Source organism: Drosophila serrata, unplaced genomic scaffold (assembly GCF_035046125.1).
Source record: "Drosophila serrata isolate PLE 108 unplaced genomic scaffold, ASM3504612v1 contig_30, whole genome shotgun sequence".
Taxonomy (NCBI): domain Eukaryota; kingdom Metazoa; phylum Arthropoda; class Insecta; order Diptera; family Drosophilidae; genus Drosophila; species Drosophila serrata.
In genome coordinates, this window is record NW_028256928.1 from 142,010 (window position 1) to 164,978 (window position 22,969).

At 39.7% G+C, this 22,969-nt stretch overlaps 1 protein-coding gene across 1 annotated transcript in view; it reads right to left on the reverse strand.

Annotated features, from left to right (window-relative positions):
• Positions 1-22,969, reverse strand: part of side-III (sidestep III) — a 101,914-nt gene that overhangs the window by 41,020 nt on the left and 37,925 nt on the right. Inside the window, 1 exon segment of the mRNA XM_086832315.1 lies at positions 1,066-1,198. Within this exon segment, the coding sequence (XP_086688441.1) occupies positions 1,066-1,198 (133 nt within the window).

Consider the following 22,969-nt stretch of genomic DNA (forward strand, 5'->3'; position numbering starts at 1 on the left):
CACGAAATGGCAACAACAAGGATCGGAATAGGAAAGAAAAGAGAGAGGGAGAGAGGGATAGAGAGAGTGTCCTGCGAACAACTCGCGCTCGCCCTTGAGATACACGTGCGTCTATACACATACTATGTATGTATGTATGTATGTATCCATATCCATTGCCATATCGATATCCATGTCCCCGCCGTTGTCTATGTCCTCATACGTCCCACCCCCGCTGGCAACATATTGAAAAGGAAGCAGATGTAAGCAAAATTGACAAGGCTAAAGGATATCGATGTCTGCTTATAATGTGCAACATATTAAACCTAAGCACACGTTCGCCGAGCGAGCTCTATAAATAACAGCAGCAGGAGCTGCTCGAGGACATCCTCTCCTCCAGGACTCACCCACAATCAAAGTTGCCGCCAAAACAGTTTTCACTTTGGATGCCATTATTTTGCTGCCCCGCTTTTCACCTCGAATGTCCTTTGCCTCGGGCCCTGCGGCTAATATATGAGTCCATGTCGCCCTGTGTGGCCCGCCTAGCATGCCGTTGCTTTGTTTTGCTTTGACCCACTCCCGGAGCATGTCCTGGCCCTAGTTCCGGGACTAGGCATATGCGGAAAAGGACACTCGCAGAAACTTGATTTTGTTTGGGAAAAACAAGATAATGTAGTCGGTAGATAATCCCCAAGGAAGACTATCTTATTTATCTATAAATTGTTTTTTAAATTTTATTTATGTGAGAAACGTGTAGAAGGAGCATACTTTCTGCCAGTGTAGGTCCCCACTCGGCTCGACCCCAGTTGAGTTGATATTGATGATGTTATTAAAATAATAAATTATTTGAAAATTATGAACTGCTGCCATTTCTCATGAAGCTGTCGGGTCGACTGAGAAGGAGGTGCGGTGCGGCTTATAAATCAAAAGGTGCCCAGAACTTGGGCTGGCCATCCCGCCTTCCAAAAAGGGGCGGAACTTCTGTCAACCGCACACTCACAGGCATATATACTTGAAATCTCAAAGAGACTATGAAATTAGCAAGTGCGCTGGCTGCTAATTCCCTGTTAAAATTAGACTGCTTACCTGTAAAGCGGCTTGCCGGCACTCTCACGGAACCAGAGCACCATATACACACGATCGTCCTTTGCCTCCGGCTCGATGTCGCAGGGCAAGGATGCGGTGCGTCCCAGAACGGCCTCCACGGCCACTGTGGAAACTGGAATAAAACAGAAAGGGGAGAATTTAATTATTAGTGCACTGGAATTAAATTGTTTTGAAAAGGGTTAAAAATTCTAAAGTTAAGATTATGATATTTCTATCAACCTTTTAATATAAATTTATTTGTATTTATCGGCATGTTTCTTTTAACTTTTTAAAATGGTTTAAACCCCATATTATTATTCAATATCAAAGACATTAAACCTTCCCAAATCAAAACATTTTTCCTTGGTGTATCATTACCGTTTCCACCTAATGCAATTGAATGAAATGGCAGGTGGGGGGCGACTCTTTTGAAATGTCATGACAAAACTATTGCCAAAGTCATTAACACAATATGAAAATGTGCTTTTTGCCTTGACAGCCCGGACTGAGTTTTTGTGGGCGTTGCCGCAATTACTTCGAATCGACTCGACTCGACGACTCCTTCCTTAGTCGATTTCCTAGCAAATGTCAACAAAACGCTGCCTTTTAAGTGTCACGTTGAGACGCCAGCTCCACAAACACGGAGCACGCAAGGCAATGGCGACCGCACGACAACCTCAAGGCGGTCACCCATCCGCCCAACCACCGGAGCCACCGGAGCCACCGAACCGCCCAATCACCCGGCTCTAGCTCCTTTTAACCGCAATAGCCGCTGACGTTCAGCGTTGTAGTCGCATAATCACAACCAAGTACGTGAGTGGGAATATTAATGCCAAATTGAAGTCAACGACAACGGCAACGGGAAAGGCAGCGATGACGTCGCAATGGTGATGACGATGACGATGATGAAGACGATGGCCGGTCTGCGATTTCAGGGCGGCCTCGTCTTTTGCATTTAAACTGCCAATTGATGTCACTGGAAATAGATAAATGCTAAGGGCGTTGCCTTCGTTTCCGGATGGCTAAGACCCACTCCCAATCTTCTATCCTCCATCCAGTCCAGGCAAATGACAATGGATTAAAGTTCGCTGGCTGATTTCCCCTGTTGTGATGTGACAGTTGAGTTAAAGTCCCTAATTGTCCTTTGGCGTGAGGAGGATCAAAGCGGTCGATGGAGGCGGCACTTAAGTTTACTTTACTCGCTGTTTGTCGTCACAAGGAGTGGCCAGGAGTCGTAAATTAATAAGGAAACATGAAGTGTAAATGCATAGCCATCAATCAGGCGGATGAATAAAACATTAATGGATCCACGAGTTGCTCAATGATTAAATATAACTCTAAGGGGTCAGCAGGTGCAATGAGCACAGATGGCAAGGTGCAAAATCAAAGAGCTGTCGTTTGCCTCTCTTTACCCTCTAATCTGAGCACTTAATGTACCGCCAACGGCTGACAATAAAAATTTCTGCCAAGCCCCAAAAGAATTTGAATATCAATTGAATTCCCATTGGCAAATCACAAAAAAAGGAAGCAGAGATATTTGCAAGCGATTGACGTTTCCAAATCGATTTGAAAGCGTGTGTGTGTGGGGGAAAATTGGTATTGAAAATTCAATTGCTCGCTCACCTGTCCAGCTGTCAAAACCCAGAAACTCGAGCACATCCATCATGAACCTATTCTGCCAGCCCTGATGCTCATTAATACCCAAAAGGGAGCCTCACAATCGTGTTACGCGTAATTTAATTTCTGCAGCCGCCAAAACGAGCGAGGAATAAAAATGCCAGTCCTGGGAAAGGGACTCGGCTTGCAGACGATGCCAAAAATTGTTGACATTTATTTAATATGCGCACGTTTTATAGAAAAGCAATTCCCAGTCGGATAATTTATGGCACACTACAGAAATTTGCACATGAAAACGACGGCCATCCTCTCTATCCTCCTCCCTCAAAGGACACCCACTCACACCACTGGCTAAAGGACAAACTGGCAAATGGACAGAATGACAGACAATCGGACGCTCAATATACATGGTGTATATGTGTTGGGTACACGCTACATCTGTATTGGTGAGTGTGTGTGTGTGTGTGTGTGGGCTGTCGCCGAACATGGTAGCAATTTTCGTGCGTTTGTAATTCCCATGTAAGATGTCAAATGCTCGACGAGCAGACACAGTTAGGCCCTCTATCAGTTGGCTGAAGCCTTGAGCACTGAGCGAAAATAAGGAGAAGGTGATTAGGGTCAAATTGATGGGAAGAATCTCTTCTAATCCAAGTTGCTTCTCTTTAAAACTGTCACAGCTCAAGCTATTTTAAGTCTGATTTAACCTTTGAAGTGAACATTCTAATTTTGGGCTTATAAATTCATGACATTATATTTGTTCAAGTGTACTCCTCCCGCTGCTGTCACTGTCTCGAGTGTCCCAGAGGCAGGCGGGCTGCAGCAGCATCCAAATTGACATAATTTGCGATATGCGCCTCCGCCTCCGTTGCCGCCTCCATCATCTCGTCAGCCAGCTTCTCCAGCTCGTCAGAGTCGCGCAAGCGTAAGTGTGTAATGAGTGATTTGCCCGTGGGGCTCACATGGGACTCGTGGGCACGGATTTGGGTATGGGAACTCCTCCTGCTGCTGCTGTCCACAGACCACGGAATCAGGCGGCCAAAACCAACTGCCTGGATTTGGGACAAAAGTGGCGCGTGCTGCGGCTTTAGGTGGCAAGCTGCTTCTGAGGTCGCCGGTTTGGGCAGCCACAAGCGGCAACAGTTCAGTTACGGACAGACAAATGTCACTCCAATGCCGGGGGCCATATATACATATACGAGTGTGTGTGTGTGCATGCGGGGAAAATGGGTCAATTTGGGTTTATTAGTGCAAATCGAAGGGAAAAACTATTTTCGGATAATTGTATTACAAAAGCTCTAAGCGTCATAATCCAGTTGAGGCTTTTAGGATAAGGTTTTACACCGTTGTTTGGATTTTTAAATTGAATTAATTTACTTTCCTAAAAGGTAGAGGAATTATTTTGACTTATTTTATGAATACTGTTAAAAGACTTTCAATAGATTTTAGCTTGCTTTTGAACGTTATATGTCTATGTTATCTTATGTTATTATGAGAACTTCAATTTATAACACGAATGAAGAGTAAATTCGATAGGTTTTGAATGTAAATATTTATTATAAACAGCCCATTTCGAAGATCTATGCCTAAGTTTAAAACATTTCCAAATATGTTTCTTTTTTATCTATACATTTAAGTTCTAGGAAATTGGCTTTTGTACACATACATTTATAGAATGTGATGTGTGCTTTGTTCATCTTCCCTATAATTTCAATCAAAACTGATATTCAAGCATGTAACCTTTGGCTACATTAACGACATTTCCCACCCACGTGCACCAAAAGGAAACACCGAAGCAAACATCTTAACGAGGGAATGGGGAAATTTCCTGCTGATTTCCGCTATGGTTCCTATGTGCCACGGTAACTTTCTTTCCTGCGTTACACAGTGTCATTTCACTTTTTATGCTGGCTAAAGTAGAAAACAAACACAAATTTCATTTTGTTGCATGCCCTTCCCAACCATTTTATATATTTTGTTGTTTATTTTTTTTGTTATGAAAATTGCCAACAGCTAGGCAACACATACTTAGCACGCAGCCATGGAGGATAGATGGCACATACAAGCTGACTCTGTGGCACGTCGTTCGGCGCACTTGGGTTATGCACATAGTATTTATATTTATATAGAAAAGTCGGTGTCGTCGGCGCCAAGCGTCTCGCCTTGGTCTTGGTCTCGGTGTCCCTATATAAACGAAAGAAGCTGTGAAACTTATGCAAATTGCATTTCAGTGTCTGCTCAAAAGCTCGACACAAAACACAGTGCGGCAGCAAGTGAAGGAGCAGGAGCAGGAGCAGAAGCGGCGCCAGCGCCTAAAAGTATGCAATGCTAACGCGCCTTGCTCCAAAAAGTTGTAGAAAATGCGCATAATGAAATCCAAGGCTACGGCAACATCCCTACACTGTGATTTTAACAATTTGCAGACTTGAGACATGAGAAATATTCAAAATTATATCAATTTCTATGGTTTTGCAATACTTTAGAGTATCCTTTAGCTTTCAAATTCAATTCCTTTAGTAATATTTGTTGTCCTTCAGGACCTAGTACCTTTTGAGTTTCAGTGTGCGACTTCTTAGCTTGGCTTGACTTGGACTGGCTTGCCTTTTTCCACGTTCCAGTTTCGCGGCAACGCTTCTGCTTTTGCTGCTGCTGCTGCGCTTTGGCTTAAACATCTTCTTCTTATTTTCCTTTTGCTGTATATATTTGTGTGTGTGTGTGTATGCGTGTGTATGTACTTAATGTTGTTGTTTAAGAGAGCGCCAAAGTTTTTCTTCTCGTTTCACGCTACAACCGCAAGGATGCCAACGACAACGAGTCCTGAGCATGGTAATTTCTGCAGGTCCTGCCTGGCTGTTTATGTGTGTGTTTCTGCGGCTCTATATATGCCTGGGTGTGTATGTATGGGTGTGTGTATTGGTGGTGTGTGCACTTAACTGTAGACACTTGTAAAAATAGTGTGCGACTGCAGAGGCAGCCACTGATGGCGACCTGGCCAAAAGCTAAGCTAAAGCAGGTCACGTGTGGCATAAACGTGCCATTGCGTCAGTCGTTGCTATTGCCATCGTTGTTTGCTGTTGTTGTTGGTGTTGCATTGTTATTGTTGTGTTGTCTTGGGCGCTGGAAAATTCCTTAAATAAATATATGTATGTAGCAGTATATATGGCCTTGTGTGCGTTGGCGTCTTCTATGAAGCTCACTTGGAGAAAATACTTGCAATGCTCGTTAGAATCCTTCTTTGTACTCATATTAATAATTAGAATCTTTAGATAATCTTTGCTGAATGATGAATAATAAATGAAGGTTCGACGATTTTGGTTTCCCAAGTTTATTTATTAATCAGATTTTGTTGAATATTAGTTATAAATATTTGTGATACATGTTATTATCTGATAAGATATACACAAAGAAGAACACCCTCGTTTTTCCATCCTTTCACCTTTTTTTTTGCTGCGTGTCTGTGTAATTGAGATGAAAGTTAATAGCCACCATAGCATACTTTTGAGCGTCCAAATCGCATGCTAACAAAATGCCAGACAATGCCAACGCATATATGTTCGTACGTGTGTGTGGGCCTCGTCTGCATGTAAGTATAAGTGTGTGTGTGTGTGTGTATGGGAAAGTGAATGCCACTAAAAACAACAGTACAGTGGCATTGTTGGTGCCGCTGCCGTAATGCCTAAGTGGCACAAGGTAAAGCCGCATTGCTGCAGCCTCAGCCTGAGGTTCTCCGGTTCTCAGGTTCTCAGGTTCTTGGGCTCTCAGGTGCTCCTCAGGTCCTTTGGAGCTCAGGTGTTCGTCGCCATTGCCACGCCCTCGTTTCGCTTGTGGCTGTATCTGTGTGTTTGCACTATTTGCACTAATTTAGTTGAAAAAACAAACAAAGTCCTTTGTTCAATTTTCGCCTTTCAGGCTCAAGTGGTGGAGAGAGGAGAGAGAGAGAGAGAACGAACGGCAGTGGGAGTTTTGTTACCAAATGAAGAGAAAATGCACAGGAAATCTTTAACTTGAACGGAAATTTGATTAAATCTTAGGCCGAAGTGTGTTAATGTTGGTATTCAATTCGAATTCTGTAGTACCTTTATTTAATTGAATAAATTTTCCTATTATTGTGGTTGCTTTTTGTTTGTTTTTTGGCCAAATCATTAATTTCCAAATACTTAAGACTCTAAGTTTAGGTTGTTTTTTTCCAGTGCATTAGGTATACACAGTCTGATTCTTAGCCAAAGGCTTTCATTTAGATGCCGCTTAGTGGAGCAAGAATATCAGTCGGGAAAGTGTTAGCCCATTTTCCGCTTGCACCTCAAGCGCATTTTCCCTCGCCGTAATTAGCAAAGTAATTTTTCAGCGTTTACATTAAGCCGGTCTCCTGCAATTAGATGCGCTTCATTCTGTTTCTGTTTCTGTTTCCATTTTTGTTTCTCTTCCTTCGGAAGGGAGAGCACGGCAATTAGCATGTCAATTGACAGGACCAAGTCAACAAACACAAATTCAATTTCGACATGATAAATAAAATGCCAGGGCCAAGAGCAATCGTGACAGTCATGATACCAACATTCACAAAACTGGGACAATGGCAAATACATTTGCTTCCCAACTCGCCCCCCGTAAGAAAAACACAGTAAAGAAATAACAAGCTGCCAGGCAGGCACGCTGCCTGTCTACATTATTATTGACCTTCGGCATTGTCGCAGATGAGTGGGTGTCTGGTTATTGATTTTCCATCGTTGCCACTTCAATCGATATTTGAATATATGTGTATGTGTTGCGTGCTTTTTATTTTGTGTGGACTTTAAGTCAATGGAACTGAGTGTCTTCAGCAAAATACGTATTGAGCTTCAGGGGAATAATTTAAATATTCAAAGAAATAGTCCCTGGTGTCCATTTGTTGCACGATTATTAAACAAATAAAGGCCAGGTTCAGTTTAAAAACACTCACACACAGACACACATATTTCTGTGTGACCTCAAGTTCCATTTTCCTTTACTATTTTCAAGAGCTTTCCAACCTCTCGTTTGTGGCGTCGCATTACGAGACGTGCTCTCGACGGTCAAAAGGCCAGGTGCTAACCTGAGGCATGTGAATCAACCGGCTGGAGTTCAGCATCTGCTGACCGCACAAACAGTGACCTCAGTTGGACTTCCTTTTGGCCTTCGGTAGCTTGATGCCTTGGATGCCAGGAATTACATCAATTACAGAGCCGGCTTTCCTTCAAACCGACCTGACCGAAAAAGTAAGAATAACGAGCCGCTGTCGTTCCAGACTGGCCCAGTTTTCCCAGCACTGCCAAGTCCTCTCCAGAACCCCGAAGCTTCTCCCCCCCCCCGCATTTTCCGCTCTCTCCATCGTCGCAGGAGCTGTCGCCGTTCCACTCGTTCGCACTCGCACTGTGTACATTTGACCCGAAGTGCATTGGTCATCACGTGTGGCCATGTGTCTGCATTTGAGTGCACTTTGGTCAGCAATTATTTTACGTTGAGGTCGCATTAGAGGTGTGCCCCCTTGCAGCCAACAACGTAGCTGAGTGCGAGGGTTGATTGAGCAATCGGAGGACAGATTCTTCTATTGTAAAGAAAATTTAAAATCATTTTTAAGGCCTGATTGCCATCACAACTGGAGGAGGAAATATTTCTACATAACAGAAATTTAATATCAACTTGGAATTCCTCTTGAAATTCTCCTTGTTGTTTTTATTTATAAAAAAAAGTATTTATCTACTTTTTCTTACAAAATTCTTTAAAAAAAAGAAGTTTAAAACATCTTATAAATCTTCTTAGCTCTTTTAAACTTTATTTTACCCAATCAACCCTCTAAAACACCTCTGGCTGCAAAAAAGGTGACTCTCCCGACACAGGCATAAAGTACAAGAGAGGTTGCCCAGATCTGCCATCCCGCCTAATGGTAGTTTCCTCCTACACAGGGGATCGAAGAGCAAGGAGTCAGCAGAAGCAGAGTCACAGAAGGAAGTATGGGAAGAGGCAGAGAGAAGTTGGCAGCCCGCAGGACTCGTTGGCCACTGGCAATGGCGCCGTGTCCTGATCCTGGTGCGGGACCGGGTGCCATGGCACTCTGGCTGGCAGCATATTGAAGTGCTGTTCGACGCCAGCATTTTGCAGCTGCATTGTCATGTCAACCGATAAATTCACACATACGTGCCCGCATACCAGCAAACAATTGGCACCTTTGGCTATCCTTTTTATACCCAGGCACTTGAAGTTAACAGGGGCTGTACTGCATAAGGTGATAGTTCTGATAGCAAGAGGTCTTTTCTCTATAGAATTGGTTTTCGTACACAGAGTAGTATACAGAAATATATTAAGTTTTTCATATATAAAGAATTAATAATGATATGTAACTGCACACCAGGTATTCTATAGTCTATACACTGGTCTCCCACTATTATTGTCGTTCTTTTTCCCATCGCTTGGCCACGTCGCAATTGCAAGTTGAAGTTCGAATTGGAGCAGCTGCTCGGTGCTCGAGTACCCAAAAAAAAAAATACAGAATCCAGATCCCGAGCAAAGTGTGCGCACTGAACTGTTAGTTATGTTTGCTGGCAGGCCCACGAGTCGTATACGTAACGTTTCCGCTGCTTGACTACTGAGCGAAATGTCTATCAACTCAATATGTGTCTCTCCCTACTATTTTTTGTGGCCAAAAGGGCCTGTGTGCGTGGAATCGCGGCAACAATGATAATAGCGCCAATTGACAGTCGTATCCAAACTGTGTGTGCGGCATAATTTAGTGGCATCATAAAGCTGCCGCAAAAAACAAGCCTGAAGCTAGTACTACAGCAAAAAATGCAGGGGAATTTCCCCCCTTGTCAGTTTAATTACATAGTTTGCAGTAAAGCAATTTAAATTGTATTGCGTTGCCAATATGACTTACTCATGCTCTATTTTTCCGTTTCAATATCTGAATAAAATACCAGCAATAGTTGGTAATATTATCTCTTTGTTACAAATATTTTAAAAGTGTACATCTTTTTAGTGCACATGTACTTTTAGTTCATCAGTTTAAAAATCAACAAGAAAATAAATAAAAATAAATATTTTAATTTCAGATTAAATTCTGTATTCATTTCGTTTCATCACTGTATAATTACAGAAATGTGCATAATTGTTTGTTTTTACCCCTCCATTAATGTTGTGACACATGTAAATAATTGTTAATGCATTTTATTTTCTAAGAACATGGCATTTTGTGCTGCATAAATAAATTAACAAGAACTGCAGCATATTAGTTATTTGAGATTATATCAAAGAGTCCATAATTCACAGTTTGATTAAATTATGTTTTCTGTTGAAGTGTTAAGTGTTATTTGCTGGTTAACATTCCGAGCAAAATGCAATTACGGCAAGCTGAAAACTATTCAAATTATTCCATCGCCATGCTTTATAGCCATAAAGTTGTTTATATTCACTTTAAGTCTGTCTCTTTGCCAATTAATTTTTTAATTCAATTTATTGCGACCACAGTCAAAGAGTGTAAGTCGCATGTTTGCTTCAACAGCAAAAAGTTCTTCAATTTCTGGTCAATAAAAATGAGAAAAGCAAAAAAATAGCAGATTTAAGCATGCATGCGGCATCGACTGTATTCAGTTTTTGGCCATAAAAACAATGTTTGCATCTGATGATGAAAAAAAAAATCTCCATGATTCGATGCACTAATTGAAGCCATACAAATGGGCATTATATTGGCATTATTCCATTCATGGTGGGGATTTCAGCTGTTGTTAATCAGTTTTAATTACTCCGCCCTCCATTCGTAATTCGGTGGGTGGATAGAGTGGGGGCGTGGTGCTTCCTATAGATTACAATGTGTGCAATTTGGAGAACCGCATGCAATGTGGCCATATAAAAAAGCCGCAGTATACTTGCGGCGCAGCTTCAAAAACTTTTTGCCAAAAATGCCTATGGCAAACATTTTGGCAAAGATTTTCGCCGAGCTCTGCGATTTGCAGACAGTTAGACAAGGCAAAAGTTTTCCGCCCGCCTCCTTGGGGGTTTTTGTGTGTGTGTGTGGTGGGTATGGAGGGGCGTGGTCGAGTATGTGTGTTGCAGTGGAATTTGCAATTATTGCCGCTTAGCACAAAAATTCCTCGCATGCCTGCGTGCCCACATTGAAAGTAGCAACTTGGCAAAATTATTGTCAAGAGTTTTTGACTTTACACATAAGCACCGCACACTCCACACCCCTACACACACACACACACACACACACACACACACATAAAGAAGGAATGACAAAAATGAATTTTAATAAAGTTGAACAAATATTTGCATATTTGCCAGGGCGCTAAAAACTTTCATCGAGTAACTTTCCCCACTGCCACGGCGACAGACAATAAACCAATTTGATTTCCATGCTGGAATTTCGATGTGAATGCGACTAACTTTTGATGCGGGTCGCTTCTAATTAGCTTCCAGTTGGCCAAAACCAGAAGTACTAAAGTCAATATTATGCATATCCCTGGGCAAATATTTGCCCAAAGGCCCCCCCAGCTTCAGGTTTTAGGTTCTCAATCTCTTTAAACTTTATATTTTGGAGAAAATCAATTCTCCCGCATCCAGTGGACACGTAGCCGGGTGTTATAACTTTAAACTGTTTCCAAAACTTGGCGCGAAAAATTTCATTACCTTTTTGTTTGCGGGGTGGACTGGCCAACCTTTTTGGTTGTTATTTTCCGCTGCTCTCAAAGTAAATATTTGACAAGACACAACAGAAACAACAGCAACAACAACAACAGCAGCATCGTCGCCTTCGTTGTCCTTGCCGAAGCACTTAAAACCTAATTAAATTTGCATTACAATTTTTTCGGTTTTTATTCCACTTTTTTTTTCCGCCATAGCTGTTTTGCTGTTGTTGCTGCCTCTAATTTTGTTTTTTGAGAAACAGCCCCCAGTCAGGCACGGAGGTCCAAACGAGACAAAGGATACGCAACTTTGGGGCTGGCTGGTTGACAAAACAGGATATGCCGGACCGGGATAGCCTGGGCAAAGGTGTATGGAAAATGCTTCAAAGCTGGGGCATATTTTGAAATTAAAATATATTTCATAATTTGCCCTTTCATCTCACACAGCTTCAGGGAGGTTGCAAAATTAATAGGGACGCCTATTAGGGGACAGCTTTCACCTAAAAAGCCTGAGCCAGAAACCCGAATATAACTTAATTATTGTTAATATAGAATATTTGATATTTTTTAAATATAATTTTGAGGCAGCAAAAACTTTAAGGACCCCTTTGTTCACAAGTATCCATTTACACCACTAACGACTAAAGTTTAGGCAAAATGTGGAATTTCAGTTCACAATTGGTGGGATTTCTTTTGAAAAGTGTCGTTACCATTGCGAATCTCAACTTGAATGGGCCCAACGAATGCATTTTTTGTTCCAGCCGCTGGAGAAAAATCAAGCAATAGGTGCAAAAAAAGAAAAGAAATAATAAAAAACTGGAAACGCAGACAGCATGAATATGTATCTGCATAGAGGATGCTGTCGACATGGTTGCATTTTTCACTCGCAATTCCAAAGAAACATTTAAACTCGACTTTCCTGTTTCGTCTAGGATTTTTCTGTACTGTTTTTTTTGTTATTGTTGAGTCTCCCCAAGTTTCCTTTCTTTTCAATGTTTTCTTTTTTTATGTTTTTTGTTAAGCTTAGCTTACCACCAAAAGGTTCTTTCACCGGTTATATTCAATGCAACTGCAGCAGCGTCAGATGTTCTGCCCAAATTGTGTATTTATGAAGAGGATCTTTCACCGCTCCGTTGGACTTGAATACTTAGTTGGCGAGCGGCAAGGACTAAGTCCGGTATTGAGCCTCTAAAGCTGGCTCGTAAACACGTAGAATATTGGCCATCAAGTGGTGTCAGAAGTTGGGGTGTGATGGGGCCATAGATCAAGCCCTTTTTTCAGGCCACCCAGGAAATCATTTAAAAGACATTAAAATTTATTTCAGTGCTCGTTAAAATGTCCGCGGCGCCAAGTACGGCCCAATAAGCAATAAAAAGTGCGTGCGTCGGTTGAAAAGGTTGTACTAACTGTAGATTATGTAAATGTCTTTGGCAAGAACACGTGTTTTCCTCGACGGCGAAGGCTTTAAGCCTCCGTCAGACCTGGCGTATACGCAATAAGTTTTCCCCAAGCTGGGGGTGGGATATAACAGCCAGCCGGACAGCTGCAATAAAGTAAAAACTTGAAGATTTATTTCCCCACACCAAAGTTGCAGCAGCAGCTGCATACGCCATACTTCCATATCCATATCTATATGTATTATATATATATATATATATATCTGTATATATCCTTAGATAGAGTCTGTCCGAGGCAAAAGTCCATATGTTGCGTGCAAATCACAGTGCAGTCTGGTTGGATTCGGGCCCGGGCTCTTCAACTATCTTTTCCTCCGCTGGCTACTAAAGACGTTGCCAACCGGAAGTTTGCAAACCAAAAACGGAAGTGCCAAGATTTATTATAAAAATTCTCGGCAGCGGCAGCATATTACGTTAAAAGTGCTCAACACACACAAAGTTAAGCGAGTCTTATGCGCCCACACACACATGGAACATACACATGAAGAAATTGGTGGGGAAATAATAGTAAATAGTTGTCTTAAAAATAAAAAATAATAATTATATTTTGAACTGAGTAAAATATATAATATGATTTAAAAGAATCAAAGGTCAGCATACTAAAAAATATAAATTATATATATTCTTGATCAGCATCAACAGCCGAATCGATTTGGTCGATATCGATATTGATATCCGGAAGAAAAACAATTTTCTTTAATTTTTTCAACATTTTTTTTTTAGAGGTTACATCGTTAAAATTTTCAATCTATGACAAAAAAATTAAATTTGTCATAATTTTGAAATGCAGTATGCAGAATTTGTAACCTTATAAAAACTAACACAGAAAAGCTGTTCGAATTGAAATAAATGCACTTTTAGTTATGGCATTTGGAATACCTTGATTTAACAAAAAGTTAGCATGTGTAATTATGGATTTAATATGCCTAAAATACAAATATTTTAGGTTTTATTTGAGGTATACAAAGCGGAAAAGCCAATGTCATATAGTTTTTAGGGTCGGTAATGACTTTTTTACTCACTACGTTGCAAACTTCTGCCTGAAATTGCAAAGCCTTTCAAGGATTAGTCAGGATTTATTCATAGCCAACCTCCATCACTCTTGTAATATATTTTTCCTCTTTGTTTATTCACCTTGTTATTATTATTACTATTATTTTATTGGCACCTTATTAGTGGCTTGTTTCCCTCAGTGCTTGGCATATACCTATTAGTATTTATATAGCCCCGTGGACTGGGCAAAAAGTTGGCAGCAAATTGTGCGGTCCAACACTAAGGCGAGCAGCTCTTAATTGCACATTTATTTGGGTTCGCCAAGGAAGTCTCGGTCCCTGGGATCCCCCCTTCTTCCCCCTAGTCTGCTGTGCTTAGTAGTTTATCATTCGCTGTACTTAAATTACTCCACCTCCAGCCAAGGCACAACACCCGCACACACTCATACAGATACTAACATAGCTACTAGCCACATGCGAGCCGGGGGAAAAACTTTGTTCTCAATTCTCGTTCGGTGTTCGCAGCTATGCTTCTTTATTTTTCCTCTCTCTTTTATGGATTTCCAGGAAGCAGAAGACCGGCAAAAGTTTTCGCCCCTTGACGCAAAACGGAAATCTGTATATTAAATGACTAATTATAGACATTTTATTACCTTGAGCAAGATAAATGGCCAGCATGTGAGTTAGGCCAAGTGAACTGGTGAACCCGGCTTAAGTATAGTTCGGTTATGCTATCCCTGTTTGTACACCGAGAGGAATTGGTAATAAACAAAAAAGGAAACTAATTTCGGGAAGCCGAAGTTTATATATCTTTGCAGTTTGAAATTTGATTTTATAATCGTATAGAAAATGCTTCATAAATAATATCGATATTTTATATGTCAATTTATTGGGTAAATCAAAATTTTTCAAATATCATAACTCAGCCAAAAATGCTTTAATTTCAATTCGGTAAATCATTTCTGTGATAGATTTTACAAGGTTAATAAATCTGCTTACCGAGGTTCAAAATTTGAAAAACTACATTTTGCGTCAATTTTTTTTTATAATAATGTAACCCCTTATAAAATTAAAAAAATTTTCGAAAATGTATTTTTTGAACGGACATGGCCGAATCAATTGGGCTTTTGATGCTGATCAAAAATATATGATTTATAGGGTCGGAAATGACTTCTTCAATGCGTTGCTGGGTTTTGACTGGAATTATTATACCCTTTAAGGGTATTAATTAGATAATAAATTATGTTTAAATTATAAATAAAGAGAAAGTCAATGGTTCTCACTTGCAGGATTAGCTTGTACTACTTCTATAGTATTTAAAATATATTAATAAAATATTTAAATTAATTAAACGACTTTTAAGAAATCATTTATTTAAGCGGCTTTAAAAAAGTCATCTGCTTTTGGTTCTTAAATATTTTGGAATAAAACTCTCGCGTGTCCTTCCATCTTTATACATTATAGCTTGTAAAAATGGTGGTGGCAGTATCAGTAACAGCTTGTCAGTTGGCAGTTGCCAGAACATTTTCAATTAAAAAAACAGGCTAACCTTGAGAGAGCAGAGTGAAGAAGACATTGCCATGAAATGAGAATGGGGAAATCCGCGAAATTAAAATGACAAAAGCGAGGCGTTTACTTTAAAATGCATTCCACACAGCGACGGCGGCGGTAGAGGCGTTACGTTACGTTACGTTACGTTTCGTTTAGTTTCATTTTAGTTAGTGTGCCACAGCTGCCGAGTCGAGTGTATGTGTGTCTGTGTCCTCCCCTTCTATTTCATTCCCCAAACCCCATTTCACACACACTTTTCCCACCGAATTTTTTTTTTTGCAAATTCTGCAAATGAATTTTTTTGTTCCCTGCTGGTGTGTCCCTGGCGTTGCCGTTGCATTTAGTGGCATCATGAGATGCTATTGCAATTTCCCTGCTTGTCGCACATACTAATTCGCACATAATACGGATAGAAATGCACCCTTTCGCAGTATATTTTTTATACACAAAAAGAAATCATTTTTAATTCATGAATACTAGAATTATTAAACATGTTTAAACCAAGAGAAAGCCAAAATAAATACCAAATATGCCAGATATGTATTATTTATGAAGGGAAAAGTGAGTTTAATTAGGAGAAAGCTACTTTATTTCTTACTTAGATATATCAGTATTAAAAGTTTGTATATTTATTAGTTATTCCTTTCTATATTTACTTTCTTTCTGTGTATATATATACAGTATACACTGTGTGGGGAAACGACAGAAAACATAACCACAAACCAGCGTTAAAGCAAAGTGAGTGCGCTCAAATGCTTTGCATAAACGGAAAGTAATAATTTAACGCAAAATTTCCTTTTGCTGATGCTGCCTGCCTCTGCGTTTCAGCTTCAGTTTCTTACGCTTCAATGGATCCCTTTCTCGAGGATGTGTGGGGGTGGCATTTGGGGTTTGTTGGGTGGCAAAATGCCTTTACCGCTATTGCGCAAATTGAACTTTTAACTGTGGCACGAGCTGTACCCCGGGCATCCGGTGCCAGCTGGGTGCGTTGCCAACTGCTGACGATATTGTTGTTGCTACTGATGTTGCTTCTTCTGTTGCTGCTTCCGCTTCTGCTCCTGCTGTTGCTTCTGCTTCTGCTTCTGCTGCTTGGTGTTGCTGCTGCTGTTGCTGTGTTTTGCTGTTGCCACTTCTGGCAACTGTGCCAGAGGAAACGACAACATGACCTTCGGGCGATTGCCTGCTTTAAATTTGTTTAACATCTTCCGCTTACGATATGGCAATAGCCCCCAGATGCATATCAGCCAGTTTTGCAAAAGTTCGCGCAACTTATTAGCCGGAGATGTGTCGGTATAGTCCGCACACCATGGAACTGGCTATTACGTCCGATCTGTTATAACTGCATAACTTTTAAACAAATCCTCTTAACAAAATATTTATCTTTATGACCATTTCGGTATTGGATGTAATGGAGAATTCAGCGGAAATGAAGTAAAATTTTTTTAATAAAGTGTTTATTTAATTTAACGTCATATTTATGTAAATTTTAAATAGTGAACAATCAAGCTTTCTTCAACCCAAAGAAAACAAAGAAAAGATCAACAAAAAAGTTCAAATTTTTTGTTGGACAAAAAGCCTTGCATGTAAATCCCCTTAAAATGTAACAGCACGTGCACATACATACATACATACATATGTGTTCCGCTTCCTGCTCTCTTTTTCCGAGTTTCCCGATTCTACTTTTTTTTTACTTAGCAAACAAATTCTAGAGAGCCTCCCCCTTCGAAAAACTGTTTCACTTAGTCTCGAATGCATGTTTACACTGGAGACTAGAGACGAATGTGCCGACATAGGAGCGTGGAGCTTGGGCGTAGAAAGTGGGCTGGAAAATTGGGATCTAGCAATCGGATGACCCCAGGTCAGAGGTTTGCCTTTCCCGAAAAAAAAAGGATTGAGCACAAATTAGTTCGACCTGAACAGTCTTTCGGGGGAGAGGAGAGGACAGGTTCCTCCCAGAGGCTCCTCCGCAACGCCACTGTCAAATGCAAATTTCATTTTTCTGCTAGGCTAAATCGAGTGTGAGCGGGGGGGGGGGGAAAAAAAAAAGAACGGAACTTGGTACCGCAAGCAAGCAACTCCCAAGAAGATTTCAACATGTCCAAACATGCAAATTTTCCAGTCTGTCGCTGCCTCCTTGCTGCTGCTGCTGCTGCTGCTTTTTTCTCTTTCCCGCTTTTCGCCGCCGTGCTGTTGTTTTTCCCAAGCGTCGGCAGGAAAAATAGAAACGAAAGAAGGAAGCTCGGGAAAATAGCAAACCCGGCAGCCGGAAAAACGGAAGCAACGTGCGTGCATGCGTGACACAATTGAAGCGCCTAAAACGCCAAAGTCGCAGCTGAAGACCAGAATCCAGCTTCTGTACTTGAAAAAAGTCCAAGAAATGATAGTGATATATTTGAAAACCTAAAATTTTAATGTCAGGATATATCATTTGTATTAGAAATATTAGAGAAAGATTCGAAAACATTTAGTTTACAAGATATATTCATATGATGGCAATATTGTACTATTAATTTATAGGAAATCTTTAGTAAAATGCTTTTATAGAGTTCTTTCAGTGTACATCAACCGGCTTCTAGCTGAACCAAGTTGAGCTGAGAGAATATGCTTATCTCTTGTGTCCTCTCCGCCGTAGTGAAGCTATCGGACCCGGAGGAATCGTTAGCCTGCCATTTTGGTCGCATCGCTCCGGCGGAGTAAACAATACAAAAAGCTTCTCAAAAAAGAGGAAACAGCAGGAGAGGCAACAATAGACTCAAAAGAAAAACAAGTTAGCTGACTAAGGTCAGGTTTCCAGGCACAGAGATACTCTGTATTTACATTTTGGAAAAGAAAAGATGATTACCGAGGAAAGTAGAAAATTTGACTTGAGTTTGATTGAAACTTTACTGTTTTAATATAAAATAAATATTGAGTTAGACTTTTCGGGTTTCTAGGAATGTTGTCTTACGTTCAACACTGCGTATGAGTAATAATTAATGTAAATTATATCAGAAACTGCACCAAAATCAATATATAAAATTAGACTTTCATTTGATTCACATTTTCTTATTTTAAAATGAAATAAATGATGAGTCTGACGTTTTAGGTTTCTAGGTGTATTGTGTTTAGACCCTTACCCACACTGCGTATGAGTAATAATTTACATAAAATAAATCACAAACTGCTGAATATAAATTATCATAAAATTTGGGTTTAATTTTGTTGAAACTTTAATAGGTTAAAATAACAAAAAAAAAAGTTATTTAAAATACTGTAATAGTGGTCTTGTCCACACTGCGTATGAGTAATAATTTACGTTAAAAAAGTCAGAAACTACTCCAAAAACAAAATATAAAGTGTTTCTTTTATTTTATTGAAATTCTATTGTGTTTAAATTAAATATATTATGTCAAACACCTTAGGTTTCTTGGTAAATTGCGTTAAGAATCCTGCCCACACTGCGTATGAGTAATAATTTATGTAAAATAAATCAAAAGCTGCTCTTAAATAATTATTATAACATTTGGGCTTTATTTTATTGAAACTTTACTTTTATAAAATACAATAAAAAAGTATTATTATTACACTTGCCCTTGGGGCATGTGCCATTGCCCACACGGCGTATGAGTAATAATTTATACGAATATGCTTAAAACTACTCTAAAAAAGTGCTTAAAAATATTTAATTTTCTTTGATTAAAACTTAACTATTTTAAAATGAGAAAAACAATTACTTGGAAATCTTAGGTGTTTAGGTATATTGTTGTATATATCTATCCCACACTGCGGATGATTAATAATTTTTATGAAAATGCAGTAAATTACTGTACACAAATTTTAATAAAATTTGTATTTATTTGATTAAAACTCTACTATTTGAAATGGATATAAATAATGAGTAAAACATCATAGGTTTCAATGTATATTATTGCAGAGATTTATACCACACTGCGTATGAGTAATAATTTAAATTTAGTAAATATTTAGTATAATTTTTATAAAATTTGCGTTTATTTAATTGAACTTTAAATTAAATCGTAGTGACATTTTACCTGGTCAGCAGCAACATTGTCTGTGTTTTCAATTCCAACGTTTTCAATTCCAAATCGCCGCATACCCTTTCAATGCCTCGAGTACCGATTGAAAGTACAACAATAAACTCTGTTAAGTGACGGCGACGAAGGGGAACGCACTCAAGTGATTTGACGATTGATTCTCCTGTGCTCTTGATTTGCCTTTCTTTTTTTTTAAGGCAATGGGAAAAAGGGTAAGTCGGGGCTATTCAACGAAACAAAACTGAATGGAGCGTGGAGTGGAGTAGCTGGGAAAAGAGCACTGCCCGCAGCCGGCGACAAGTGCATAAAAATACACAATCAAATGGGAGAAGGCAGCAGTAAAATTGTTTGGAAAATTGATTTTTCTTACATTTAACCGAGCATTCAATTGCTTATTTTCATTGGGTCACTCAGGAGCACAGGGCACAGACAAAAAAGAAAACAAAAAAAAAAGAGACGGGAGTGCAAACAAAGAGTGAAACATCAAGTGAAGTGGAAATATTGAATTATTTATATTCGGTGCATTGCGTTATGTTCATCCGTTTCTTTGCCCAATTTCTCTCCTTTTGCTTTCTTGCTATTTCCGTTTCCTCCATGTTGGTTACTTGCCATACCCTTTACTTGTTAAAGGATAAAGGGTATATTGTACAGACTAAAAGCCATATTTTTAATCAGCCAAAAACTCTTAAAACTATTATTTTTGCCTCTGTAGTAAAGAGTAATACTATTAAGCCTTAACAATTTCACGTACTTAATGTTCTGTGTGTTAAGGCAAAGTGTTTCTCTAAAAATCAGCAAAAATTATGAAAGGTTTTCAAGGATTGAAGTGCCGGGTATTTTAGGGTCGGGGGCACCCAACCATTTTCATTCATTCTTATTTTTGTTGGGTGCTTCTTTTGCTGTTTGCTAATTTCTTTGATTGCTTTACCAGTTTGGGGCTGCCTCGCTCGCTGTGCTTCCTTTTTCCGCTTTTCTCCGCGCGTTTTTGTTTGCCAATGCGCTATTTACTTTTCACGCACAAAGACAAAGGCCAAGGGTCCCGGGCGCACTTGAAAATTGCCTCAAATATTTATATACAAAGCAAGCTTCGTTAGGTTACCTGCGGTTATTTGGCAGAGACCCCGATCCCCAGTTCCGATCCCCAATCCCTATCCCGCTCCCGCGCCCCCTCATGAAGTATTCATAACACGGCAACTCAATTAATTAAGTAGAAGTAAAGAACTAACCTCTCTCTCGAGCCATTGTGATATGAGAGGAACAAGTGCTACAACATAATAATAATTATTTTACATCGGGCGGAATGGAAATGGAAGTTTCAATTACAAGTTTAGACAAGCGAAGGGCGGTCGCCTTTTGACATGGGTAATGTGTTGCCAGGAGGAAAATGAATAATTATCACGGGAGTAACTGGTGCGCATGGGAGGATGTGCTGAGGCCCCAGACCCTATTAAAGCAACCCGAAATTTAAATGGATATTATACCCATAAGTTGCCAATCATATTATCTCAACAATCATTGTCAACTGTCAGACTTAAGCAATGCCATTGAAATAACGTGATTTCTTGACGGGATTTTAGACACCTAATTAAACAGACTAAACTCAGTATATATATCATATCTCATGTGCTTTATGAATATGACTTCTTACTATTATGAAGTCGTTTAGCGACTTAATTTGTCTTGGAGATCATATAAAAACGAAGTAAAAACAAAAATCACAAATTGCTCTTTGATAAAAATTCTTTACTCCCTTTGATATCCGATAAGTTTGTCCATAAACAAAAAGTGCGATGCTAGTCCCAGTGGCTTCACCTTTAAATAGTGTCTTCTTACACCTTTAGCAGTCATTTGGCCACCACTCATAATGGCCCCATCCCTTTTTGACCATCACCACCTTTTGGCAAGCTCCGTGGAGCATTTATTGATGGCGCTGTTGATAAATTCAAAGTGACACTGTGTCCGTTGCCAGGAGAGATGGGAGTGAAGGACCGCGCAACTTATTAAAGGACCGTGCTTGGAGACTTTGTTGTTTCGCTTGCCCTTTGTTGTTGTCACTGCTTTGTTTTAAGCAACATTATTAATTTTAATAGAAAACTTGGCAAGGCCTTTGCCGCTGGGGGGAGGCGGAGGCGGTCCTCCAAGGGGTCCAAAAATTAATGAGGGTTGTCCACTTGGCGCTTGTTGAATTTGTAATTTGTTGCCCGGCCCCGTTCCCATAGGAATAAGCGATGCTTTGTAGTTGCTCTACACTCGGCCCAAAAGGGGGGATGAAAATTACAACGAAAAACAAGAAAAGAAACTAAGACGAAGACGAAGTTTATATATCCTTCCTGTTTGAAATTAAAGTATTGGATCGTAATGGAAATTAATCATGAATAAGCTTGAAAGACTTGCATTCTTTAAATCGATATTTTGAAATGAAAATTCCAAAAAAGCAGTCATTTAAATCGGAAAGCTTTTCTATGTTCGTTTTTCTTAGGTTAATAAATCTGCATGCTCAATTAAAAATGTAAAAAAATTACATTTTTCTACAATTTATTTTTGATCGAACATGTCTAGATCTATTTGGCCGTTGATGCTGGTCAAGAATATATATGATTTATAGGGTCAGAAATGACTTCTTCCCTACTTGGAAGCCCCTGACTAAAATTTATATTTATATTTTATTATATTAATTAATATATATTTATAAATAATAATATTTATTAATAATAATATTTATTAATAATACTTAAAGAATCATTAAAGAATTTTGATTCTTTTATTTTTTTATGAACTATAAAGCATTATTTAGGCCAAGCTGAAAGCTAAAATAAACGACATTTCAAATGTAAAAACTTTTTCCGAGTGCAGATAGATGTTTGTTGCTGCCATTGTAAATGTTGCCCCCAAGATAAGCGACAAAGTGTAAGCGTGGCAATTATTTGGTGATTTCTCAATGCTCTCAAAGCTCGCGGCAAAACTCTGCGACAAGTAGCAGGTAAGAGAGACAAAAGGCTTGCCTTGGCCATATCGCGCGGCACTAAACTTAATTTAATAGCGGCAATCGCGGCGCCGGAAGCCCCAAGTGCGCATCAATTTTAAAGCCACACCGAGCACTCTAGTCAAGTGCGAGGGCGCCCATGAAATCACATAAATAAGCGTAATAACTAATGTAAACAGGCGTCGGCGAGCGGTCGCGTAGAATCTTCTCGGCAATCTTCTGCATTTGCATTTGAGCGCGAGAAATTGCCGCAATAAATTGCGCCGTAAAAACACATCGACGCGGTTCTGGAGAATTCCAGGCGAACTTGAAGGCGAATTGACACGATGCCGCATTAAGGACACAGTGCTGCACACACAATTACAATGAGTGGGCGGCAAAAGGTGCCGAATTGAAATAAATGTGAAAACTTCAAAAAGTGCTCAAGGTAAATGCCATCAAAGGGCTACAAATGTGGCCAATATATAAATTCCCCATAGCTGAATCTCTCACCTCGGTTGCTACCCTCAAATATCCTTCGATTCCGGCTTCGGGGTTTGCCCCCCCTCCACACCACACCCATTCTCTGGGGTGTGTGTGTGTGTGTGTGTGTGTGTTTGATTTTTATTACGCTGACAAATGGCGTGGCGCATTTAAGCCG